Source organism: Pyxicephalus adspersus, chromosome 4 (assembly GCF_032062135.1).
Source record: "Pyxicephalus adspersus chromosome 4, UCB_Pads_2.0, whole genome shotgun sequence".
NCBI classification, from domain to species: Eukaryota; Metazoa; Chordata; class Amphibia; order Anura; family Pyxicephalidae; genus Pyxicephalus; species Pyxicephalus adspersus.
This window is the reverse complement of record NC_092861.1, coordinates 46,831,293-46,843,011: the sequence shown is the minus strand read 5'-3', so window position 1 is coordinate 46,843,011 and position 11,719 is coordinate 46,831,293. Positions and strand designations below refer to the sequence as shown.

Genomic DNA, 11,719 nt, shown 5'->3' with positions numbered 1-11,719 from the left:
CTGGTAATATTATTTATATGTAATATCATCATAAATTGTTAATCCATGCATTACTTGGGGATTAGATTGGATTTTTTCCACATTGAAAAAATTGGAACATATTGGGGATTTTTTGCCTTCTTCTGGGTTCTACTGTAGATGTAAGCTTTGATGGATGCAGATTTTCAACTATTTTTTTTCTTTTTCTATTGGTTGAACTTTATGGGCATGCTTTTTCCACCAAAAAAGTCTGTTAAAATGCATATATGCATGTTAAATGCATGCATTTCATAAAAAATGTGTTTATTATGCAGAGTGTGCCTAGGTTTTTGACTCTTTAATGTATCCTGTGTGCCTGAATAATGTTGTAAGTGTCATATACACATATATATGTATATTTTAGTAATATCTGTAACAATTTATTTTATGTGTTTCAGTTATCAGTGATGTGGTACAATCTCTCACATGAAAAAAAAATCTCTGCAATTTGCTTGACTGTAATTTATGTGTTTTGCACAAATGTCTATTGTGAAGATGATGACATTGTTCTGACCAAATATGGCAAAATAAGAGGGATTCAAATACCAGTCTTTTCTAAGACCATCACAGCATTCCTTGGAATACCGTATGGAGAACCCCCAATTGGAGCCCTAAGATTTAAAAGACCAGAACCTGTCAATCCTTGGACTGGAGTATGGAACGCCACAAAATATGGAAACTCTTGTTATCAGTATGTTGACCAAACATTTCCTGGTTTTTCTGGTGCCGAAATGTGGAATCCTAACACCGAACTCAGTGAAGACTGCCTTTACCTTAATATATGGATACCTAGTCCAAAACCTAGAAATGCTAGTGTCATGGTATGGATATATGGTGGTGGTTTTCAAACGGGAACAGCCTCTTTAGATGTTTATGATGGCAAGTTGTTGGCCCGCAATGAACGTGTCATTGTGGTGTCATTCAATTACAGAGTGAGTGCATTTGGATTTCTGGCTTTTCCAGGTAATTCTGAAGCTCCAGGAAATGTTGGTTTGTTTGATCAAAGGTTGGCTCTTAAGTGGGTCTATGAAAATATTGCAGCATTCGGAGGGAACCCCAAAAGCATAACAATTTTTGGAGAAAGTGCTGGAGGTGTATCAGTTAGTTATCACATGATTTCTCCTAAAAGTCATCCATATTTCACAAGAGCTATCATGCAAAGTGGTACTGCTAATGCCCCTTGGGGAGCTGTCAGTAGTACAGAAGCCCACACTCGTTCACTTACATTTGCAAACCTATTAAGCTGTTCCTTCAGAAATGAAACTGAAATAATCACTTGCCTTCGAAGTAAGACTCCTCAAGAAATAATTGAAAAGTCATTTTCTGTTTTAACACAGAAATCGTTAATAGAAATTAATTTTCCTCCAGCAGTCGATGGGGATTTTCTCATCGATTTACCTCAACATTTATTACAACTTGGACAACTTAAAAAGAATACACAAATATTAACTGGTGTTAATAAGGATGAGGGGTCATATTTCTTAGTGTATGAACTACCTTGGTTTAGCAAGGATCATGAAAGTTTTTTAAATCGGACTCAGTTCCAAGACAGCGTAAAAGTGGCTTTTCCAAAAGCAACCGAACTTGCAATAGACTCTATCATTTTCCATTATACAAACTGGGAAGATGAACAAAATCCCACTCACAATAGGGATGCCATGGATGATATAGTGGGAGATTACAATTTTATTTGTCCACTGCTGGAATTCACAAACAGAAATTCTGAACTTGGAAACAAAGCTTATTTGTACTACTTCAGCCACAGATCTTCCAAGATGGCGTGGCCAAGTTGGATGGGAGTATTACATGGGTATGAGATTGAATTTGTATTTGGAATACCAATGTACAGAAGACTTAATTATACAAAGGAGGAAGAAATTCTGAGCAGAAACATAATGAGTTATTGGGCAAACTTTGCAAAAACTGGGTAAGCTATTCTTAAATTAAATATTTAAACTTCATTTATGTATATATAAATGTATTATCATACTATTAAAGTCTTTTAGATCACCATTTTGTTATTTACATGACTAAAACACTTAATGTCCATTACAGATTTCTCTGTTTCTATGCTTTACATGAACAACCGCAAATAGTGTCAACAGCCACAGCTGTTCTAAATGAGAGTAAACATCGTTTCAGGTTGCATCACAATTCACACATGCACATCCCTAGGGTATTTCCATGCTAACAGTTTTTTCAAAAGACCACTTGAATTGTTTTTTTTTTTACACGTAAGTTTACTACTTGCATATTCACATCTGCTACTTTAAAATATTTTTTAAAATATTAGAAAGGCTTATTTAGTTAAAAATATTGATTGAGGAAAAGCAAAGTTTATTGTGGAAAAGTGTGTCAAGCAAAGTGACACATACATGGCTAGGGTAGGTCTGATCTTCCATCCTTTAAGATTGCCCCAGACAACCCCATACACCCCCAAAAACAGAATACATACAAGTGTTTGGAACAAAATTGACTAGGAAAGCCATTTATTACCAAAAATATATTAATTCAGCTTTATAATCTAAATAGATATATTTAATCAGACTTCCAACAATATAATTATAACAGTAAATAACTGTAGCTAACATAAGAGGTACTAATTGGTTGCAGATCTGGGAAGGCACCTCCGAACAAAAACCATCATCCACCTGAGTCAAACAGATTGATATTTCTGGCCCCCGGGCGCATTGGGTGTCGATATCAACCATCTTCAACCATCTGTTAACCAATAATACTGAAACCTCCAAGGACACTATACCAACGACACTATACCAAACCTCCAAGCTACACCTATGATAGACAAGGGGCGGGTGGGCAGGAAACTTTCTCCAACACCAGCCACCTTCTGATGCCCACCACTACCTGTCCAGTACTTTTGACCAGCCACCAAAAAACCTGTCTTCTACTATCACACCACCATCATCCTCCTCCTCTTCACCTACACTTTAATATATATTATACCTACATCATATATATATATACTATACTGCCTGCCTCTATCCTGGACTCCTTCCATCTACATCAGGTTATGAGTCCACTCCATCTCTCCTTCTCTGGGCAGAGCTTTTATTCTTTTCCCTTCAATGTTGCCAAATATAGCCTTTCCCTGGTGGATACTGCTGCAAAAAGGGGTCACTCAAGCTATACTTGCTGGCTTCTATTAAACCAACTATGCACTCCCCTAAGCTAGGCAAATAAAAATGTTTGTTGTTAATCCTTCAAAGACTTGAATGCAGTCAAAAATGCAGTCACATGGGAGCATTGGAGCAAATCCAAATTTAAACAGGAATTCTCCTTAGGCTGGCAGTGGATTGGTGCATTAGGATAGTATTGGAAAAGTGAGTAAAATCTACTTACAGGACCGTCCGTAACTACTTTTTCCTTTACAAAGGAGAGTTCACTTACACTTACACTTAAGTGTGTATGATTGCATATTAGCCAAAACATTCCTAATATTTAGCTACATATAATCTTAACAATAAATGTTAAAGGAATGCCTTTACTTTAGTCTTACACACAAAGTTCCAGCCATGGAAATGAAAGTCTGGCCCTTTCTAACAATTAGACCAGCTACTTGAGATCCTTTCCATAAAAAGCAAATCTCCCACAAATACATCATCTCACCTGCGCACAGCCTTACAGCTTCACCTGCAAAGCTTCAAGTAAAATCTACCCCTTCCCCCCAAAGATTGTGGTATTATGAAGCTCTATATGCATAAATATATAATATAAAAGTCCTGACTTAGCTACCAATTCAGCATAGCAGCAAAAAGGCTTGTGAAGCCTAATATAGAAGTAGACAGTGAATTTTCACTTCAAACAAATGTGAAGCTTAGAAATATCCTAGTCCCAAAGAACTATTTTTAGCTTCTAAAGGGTAGAATTCGCAAAATTAGTTGTAAGTCAATGACAGATTTATCAGGATTTACTTATTTATACTCTTACCAATCTGACCTAATGTTATCCTAATGTAATGTTAACAATTCTCATCACATAGCATGGACCTTACATGTAACATGAAAGAGCAATAAAGCTCTCCTAAAGTAGAGATCATACATTTACTATGAGCTTTACAACTTTATTATGTTACATAAAAGTTGGCTAAGGTGCTAAAAATGTAATCAGTAGACTTTGGCAGGTATATTCAAAGGTAAATATATAAGGCCGCTCAAATTAAATTGTACTCAAATCAGTATGGGGTAATTTAAAGGATGATTTTATTAAAGATAAGTACTATTTATAGCAGCTCAACTATTGCTATAAGTTAACATTGTTTTTTGTTTTTTTCTAAGCTTTCTTCAGGTTTATAAGAACATAAATACACATGAGAGCGTTTCCACGCTAAATACATATGCTAGAGTTGCAGGAGTTCAGTTAAATGACATTTTAGGACACACAGGCATTTTAGGAACAACATACCACTTTATAAAGATAATATAAACAAGATAATTACATATATTAGGCAGGAATAACATGAGATTTTATTTTTGTTATTGAACTGTAAAATTACGTGTCATGAAAATGCTGTTCACAGGAAAGCGCTCACACAGCATTAAGTAAAGGAACATTTCTTATAGCTGTTTTAAGCTAATGTTATTTCAAGTGCCAAACTTATAAAACTTGTAATACTATAAATGTAATTTATGTAATACAATGTTAGAAAGAAAGAACAAACACATTACTTTTCATTCTATGGGTCTATAAGGCTTAGTCTACATTAATGTTTTCCCCAGCTTTTAACCTTGGGCTTTAAAAGCCAATGTTTGAAATTCCTATGCATTCCAATGGACTAATCTAATCAATGGGCTTGAGCCGTCATCAGGGTTTCCTTCTCTTCAGCCAATCACGAAGTGGAGCAATCAGTGATTGCTCCCGCAGCCGTAGCGGAGCTGTGGCATGTGTTCTTGGATGCAGAACATACGCCAAGGCTCCGCTAGGGCTGCGGGAGCAATTTAAAAAGTGAAGCTATCAGCAGAGCTCTGCGGTTGGCTGAGGAAAGGGAAACCCCGATGACACTGTCATCAAGATTTCCCTTTTCTCAGGCAATCAGCACTAGACTTGAGAAGGAAGACTTGTGCTGAATGTCTGAGCAAAGGGAAACCCTGATGATGTCTGAGGTGTCATCAGGGTTTCCCTTTTCTGAGTCAATCACAGAGCAATAAAGGTAAATGAAGAGACTTGTCCTTATTTGCCCTCTAGTGCCTGGGGATCCCACACTGTCAGGAGTCCCACGGCTGTGCTCGTGTCATGAATGCAGCCGTGGGAATCATCCTTTTATTGTGGAATAACCTGTAAAAAAAAGTTTAAAAGTTACACAAAACACACAAATTTATTAAATTACTTTAACATTAAAGTTTGGTCTTATTTTTAACACATACATACACAAAGGCAAGCTTTAAAATGCTTGTAAAAGTGCCAAAAATGCATATAAACATGGTGGAAACGCTTATAAACGTTTTTAAAACCGTCTGTGTAGACCCAGCCTAAATGATAGGTAATGCATTTAAAGAAGGTAGCCAGAGTTTTAGTACTTTATTTGATTTGTTTAGATGTTTCCGTTATGTGTAACTTATTACTAACAGCACATGTACAACATCTGTGTAGACAATGTCCATTCTTTATGGTATTATCTCATATTGGTTAACAAAAAACATACAAATTGTTATAGGGGGTCAAACATCCCCTTCATTAGGGCTAAAGGACAATCTTCATCCATGTGCCAATTGTTATATTTTTGGACACAAAATAATGTTCGACTCTGCAATTCAGAATGTTTACATGCTTTGTATCTAGGTCAGTTTCATAGAAGTTTCATTTTTTTTAAAATCTCACTAACATGATTGACATTGTTGAATAAACATGAACATAAATTATTGTAAATACGGCTCAATTAGTAATCCTGAACTAAACAGAATCTCTGTCAGCAACCTTGCTAATCTTGAAGCCCTAGCAATCATTTCCTGAATAAAGCTTTTGGATCTATGTCTTACCTTGTGTAGTTGTTTGTTTTCAGTTTTGGATAGATCAGGGAAAGCTCAGAACCTCTGCCATGTTTTATTGGTGTTTAGGTCCACATTAAACATTTTCCTCCTGACATTTTAAACTCTACAGATTTTAAAAACAGCAGGAACTTAAGGGAGGCATTTTCAGTATAAACACAGGCCAAATTTACTGTTTCACTGCTTTTTCTTCAATTATGGTCTTAAAAGTTTTTAAAAGATTCATTGACCTATATGTTTTCTGACTCCACAGGGTAGCAATTGTAAGTTGTGTTGTTTTAGTAAATTACATAATGGTTGCAAAAATGTTACACAAGTTTTATTAAAGTTAAAATTCAAATAAAATCACTATATATATATATATATATATATATATATATATATATAAATATATAGTTATTGTATGTTTATCTGGTTTTAAAAATATGTTTTAAAATAATATTCCTTTTTGATACTTATAAATGGGCTTGTGTTTGCTAACAAGTCTGTTTATAATACTCACCTTAATCTTAAAGAACTTGTATGATTGTTTGAGTAGGTTTGTGGCAGAGTATGAAAACAGTTCCTGATCAACAGTCCTATTCATACCCAGAGACCTGCACTGTATGTAAGGGAAGAGAAAGGTACTAATCAGAGCTGCCATCAGAGGAGAGCATTTACAAGAATGGGGGGAACCCAAGGCAGAGGGAACAACACAGAGATGCACTAAAGCTACATCAGGAGAAACTACAGCAGTAGTCAGTAGCCATAGGCAGTGGAGATCATGAACATGAGCAGAGGAGGAATAGGAGATCAATCAGATGGATAAATTGGGATGAGGGGGCTAGCATAGGACCAGTGAGTTGGGGGCAGGAAGGTACACTTGCTGCAGCCTTTCTGTTTGTGAATGTATTGGTGGCTTGTTTTTTGGCAAATACATTCTCTAAATAAGGCCAAGTGTCAGAAACCACCTGAGTATAAGTTTATTGTCATCAAAGCGAGCATGTGAGTACAATCAATGTTAATGAAGCAGACATAAGGCATAAGGCTTGAGGTCAGTAATTCTGTTCTGCCAAATATAACATATGCAGTCAACCTGAAATTAGTTTATTACACCAGTTACATATTGCCTGATTTAATAAAGCTCTTCAAGACTGGAGAGAGCACACATTCATCAGCTGGGTGATATAGCAAACCTGGAATAGATTTCTTTAAAGTCATATGCTATTTGCTAACAAATGTTTTGAATCCTGCCAGATACATTTCAGGTTTGCTGGATCACCCAGTTTCACTGATGAAAGTATTCTCTCCAGCCTTGGAGAGATTTAATAAATTAGGCCCATAGAACAGAACTTTAGAATAACAGAAATAGCATAGCTCCTTGAAACAGAAATGTTCTGAACAAAGGAGAACACTACACTTCTCAAAGTTAATTGCATACTAAACCTTCCTTGTCTATTTAACTCATGATAGGTGTTATATCTTATGAGTAAGCAAATTGTTCTATTAAAAGAATTATAGAACACATCTATACCATGTACAGTGTGTTTTTTCCTGCTTACCCAATAAAGGGCTGGGCAGTCAGAGCTGAAACACAACACTGTACACAGGGGTCTCAGCCATTTATCATCAATCTAAGTGCAGCTGTCATATTACATTCATCTACTTTGTCAGTACTTGTACAGGGTTTGCTGGGCTGGCTGGTGCCACACACAGAGGCCAAGCAGGAAGAATAGATAGTCTCTTAGTGAGTAAGTTTAGAACATTCAAGAATAGAAACTGGAGACACCACTAGTAAATTCAGTGAAAGTGTCCAGCATGGTCTTAATATTTCTCAGTGACAGTTTACCCCAAAGGCATTTTGCCTGTAAATTACCAATAACAACTGTCCCAAGCTTATCACCAGATTAAGTTTCCCATATAGAAGATTTATTTTCACCTCTTGTCACAGCGATGTCTCTAGATGCTTAGATTTCCCATCAGTTTCAAAATTGGTGACAAGGGCTAACAGATATAAGTTGAAAGGGTTAGTAAGCCTAGATTGTAAGCTCTTCTTGGTCCCCTCCTCCTTCTGTGTCACTGTCTGTCATTTGCAACCCCTATTTAATGTACAGCACTGCGTAATATGTTGGCGCTATATAAATCCTGTTTGTTATTATTAGCCTGGATATATCCAGCAAAAACAATTGTCAAACCACCCAAAATAAAAAAAAAAATGTTTTGGGTATACATAGACTTTTACTCTATTTTTATGTGCTGATGAACAGCATATGGGAACACTATACCAAGGGTATATAATATTGACCTATCTGCCTAGTAGATTCAGAAATTAAAAAGGTTTCCGTGTCCCCTTGTAAGGGTGATTGTCCCTACTAAACATTAGGTTTTGATTGTTTATTGGGATAATATTTAACATCCTTTATGTTTTATTCATACTATTATTTTTTTAAACATTCTTTATTTTTATTTTTGCATTTTCATAATCAGACATAATGCTAAGGTCCAAAATAGGTATAACAGGTATAACAAAACATCTTCAAGGGTTACAACAGTAATGTACAATAATAGCAAATTGTGGGTTAGAAAAACAGTCTATTTTAAGCATATAACTAGTGAAGAAGAACATAACTGATGTGGTTATTCTTTAAACAAAAGGGAATACTTTTTTACATTTTTCATTTGGACCTTCTGGGGCCTTCAGATCCCCCCCCCCCCCCCTCCCAATACCCAGGAGTAAAAGGAAGGAACATAAAACTTTGGTAAATAATAAAGGCAATATTCTATGTTTACCAATAAAAGTACATTTTTTCTTTTTTTACTTCTGATCATAATTAAAATAATACGGACATACCCACTTTAGATTCCCTGTAAGGATAATCATAATCAGTGGACATCACTGAAAGTTGGTATTTCATCCTTTTTTAATGTAGAGATTGTAATTACATACTGCCTAGCTGTTACAGTGACTCTATGGTTTAAGGACTTTAAGATCATAAGAAAAGAGAAGCAGATATGTGGGTATGGGGTTCTGGCAGTTCTGGGGTGCTACAAAAAGACATTCAAAAGTCTGAGCAGGCATCTATTCATGTACCACTGGAAATCGATGCATAAATTTAGTCTAGCCATGGGGGTAGAGTTATATATACCCAAAAAATTAAAATAACTGCTTCATAAAGGCTTAGGTATAGTTGTGATATGTAATAGGGAATTCACAAATATATTTGTGAAATTTAAAGGGTAAAGAAGAGATTGCCTTCCCAATTTCCATATATTGTAGCTATGTGTTTATCCATTTATCTTAGTGTACATATAAATTAAAAGTGAATAGAGATAGGAATGGGTCTTCTGGCTCTTGTTTCAAGTATTATATTATCATATAATAATAATAATAATAATAATAATAATAATAATAATAATAATAATATAATACTTGAAAAAAGAGCCAGAAGTCCCATTCCTTTCTCTATTAACTTTTAATTTATATTTGTGAAATTGTTGGAGATGCAAACACAATATTGCTAAATATTTACAAACATTAGCAAGGCATTGACAGCTATTTGTTACATATTGGTTCTTGAATTAATGGCCTAAATACTTTCTAGACATTCATTTGGTTGATTAGCTAGAATCCTTCTTTTTGCATTCCTGATAGAAAGGCTTGAACAGAGCTGACAGCTTGTGTTACTGAATAACTGTTTACCAATAAAGAAATCATCTCAATCCAATTAACTGCTAATTTTCTCTGAATACCATGAATTTTTACCCTGCTGGTTAGTAGATAATCTTAAAAATGATGGGATGTAGCCTACATATTTATGCGGGCTCCAATCACTTTTAAAACTAAAATCTATTCAACAATATTTTAGGGGCATGGTTAGCAAAAAGCTGGAAATAATTTATATAAGAGTATACAATGTTACAATATTGCAAATATTTGGAATTTAGCACTCCATGGTGGCCGCATAGCACAACGTTCTCCTGACTCTGAAGGTCTGGCCTGCAAAATAAAAAATAAAGCATCCAACCTGACAGCAATGTTTATAGCCATAGCCATGTTTGAGGGGTTTCTTTTGGCAGGAAAATGTGCCATAATGTACTGAATTGAGTTTACGGCTGCCTACTGTATACCGGTACATGTAAAGGTTTCAAAGCTGAACATTTGCTTCTGGCTCAAAAACCAAAGCAGAGGCATGTATATATATATATATATATATATATAAATATTTTCCACCACGTACACAAACAATACCTATTTAAAGGCCACAGAAGGAATATCTGAATGAAGCTTTATGCTGCCGGTTCTTGGTATACTTAATGATGGCCTTACTTCATCAGTCAGCAGGGTTTATGTGAACTATTGGTAGCAGCAACAGGTTTTTCCTCTGTAATACTATTTCATCTGGAACCAACTACCCAAAGATAATAAATAAATGATCAAAATGATAAAAAGACAGATTATTCCTAGAATTATTAACTCTGCATAAATAGAAATACATTTGCAACTAACAGTTAAATTGTAACAAAAAGTGTTGAATACATTTGGAAACTTTCAGTGTAGTAACGAGGTGTAAAGGGAAGTAAAACAATTTTAATAATGATAATATTTATGACAACAATAATAATAATAATAATGTTCTTATCAAGTAGGATATCTTGAGCCTAATGTAGTAGTTAAACAAAATTTAAAAGCATAATGTAACTTAGCCAAGTTTAGGCACATTACAAAAAAAATATACATATGGCATCCATTCAGAAAAATTACAATGACTTAAATGCTGTATCTCTGGCATACTGTAATATGCAATGTGATTACTGCTTGCTGCTTTCTATACAAAGCAATAGAACCAAAGCAATCTGTGTGAAGCATAGAAAAGTAATTGCATTATGACTCTAGACTTGAAATTATTTTCTCATTTCAAAATGAGAAGAAAAATCCCTTTCCGTAAATAGATTTTACAAGAAAATATAACTCCATATGTGTCAGCTGCTAAGGAAAAAATATATGTATTTTCAATTAGCAGCACTTTACATTTAAATATTTTTGTAACAGTGTATTTATACATTTTTATTGTATTAGTGTTTAATGTAAACCTCTGTAAAAGCTTACTCCATTGACACTTCTTAATAAGGAGAAGAAAAAAGAACCAGGTAAAAATAATGAGCATTTTCATAAAAAGAAAGAAGAAAATGTGGCAACAGCCCAACTGGGTCTTGGTCCAACAAACCACAAAGTAACTTACACCAGTCCTCCTGTCTGGAAAAGAAATGTTATGCTTTCTCTTGTCCTCTGTTGCCAAGACACTAATCAACTAAAGGAGAGCTGATAGAATCCAGCATAATGACAGTAGGTTGGAAACTCCAACAGCTCTAGAAAGTACCTCAACTTTTTCTCACAGCAACTTTTTCTAACAACATTTTAACAGCCTGCCTTTTACTAGAAGTTGTTGACAGGTTTGATTTTTGCATCTTTAAAGTTGCTGGCTTTTCTAAAAAACAATTAAGAAAAAAGTAAGAATAAAAAAAAGAGTATAAGAATTTCAAGCAACTCTTTTTAGGGTTTCGAAACATACATTACAAATAGGTTTTCTTTACAGAATGTTTGACAATAATCAATTTTTTCCAAAGGAATTAACTGAAATTCGTGCTTCTATCTGTTTTTCAAATCCAATATAAGAAAGTGTCATATTTCATGTTAAACTGTATTTTTTTAAATTATGAAT

General features: G+C 34.8%; 1 protein-coding gene across 1 annotated transcript in view; it reads left to right on the top strand.

The window, feature by feature from the left end:
- The first annotated feature begins 418 nt into the window (after positions 1 to 418).
- BCHE (butyrylcholinesterase) overlaps positions 419 to 11,719 on the top strand; it is a 32,823-nt gene continuing 21,522 nt past the window's right edge. The window contains exon 1 of the mRNA XM_072408053.1: positions 419 to 1,945. Coding sequence (XP_072264154.1) covers positions 426 to 1,945 — 1,520 coding nt within the window. The 5' untranslated portion in view covers positions 419 to 425. The remainder of the gene's footprint in view (positions 1,946 to 11,719) is intronic.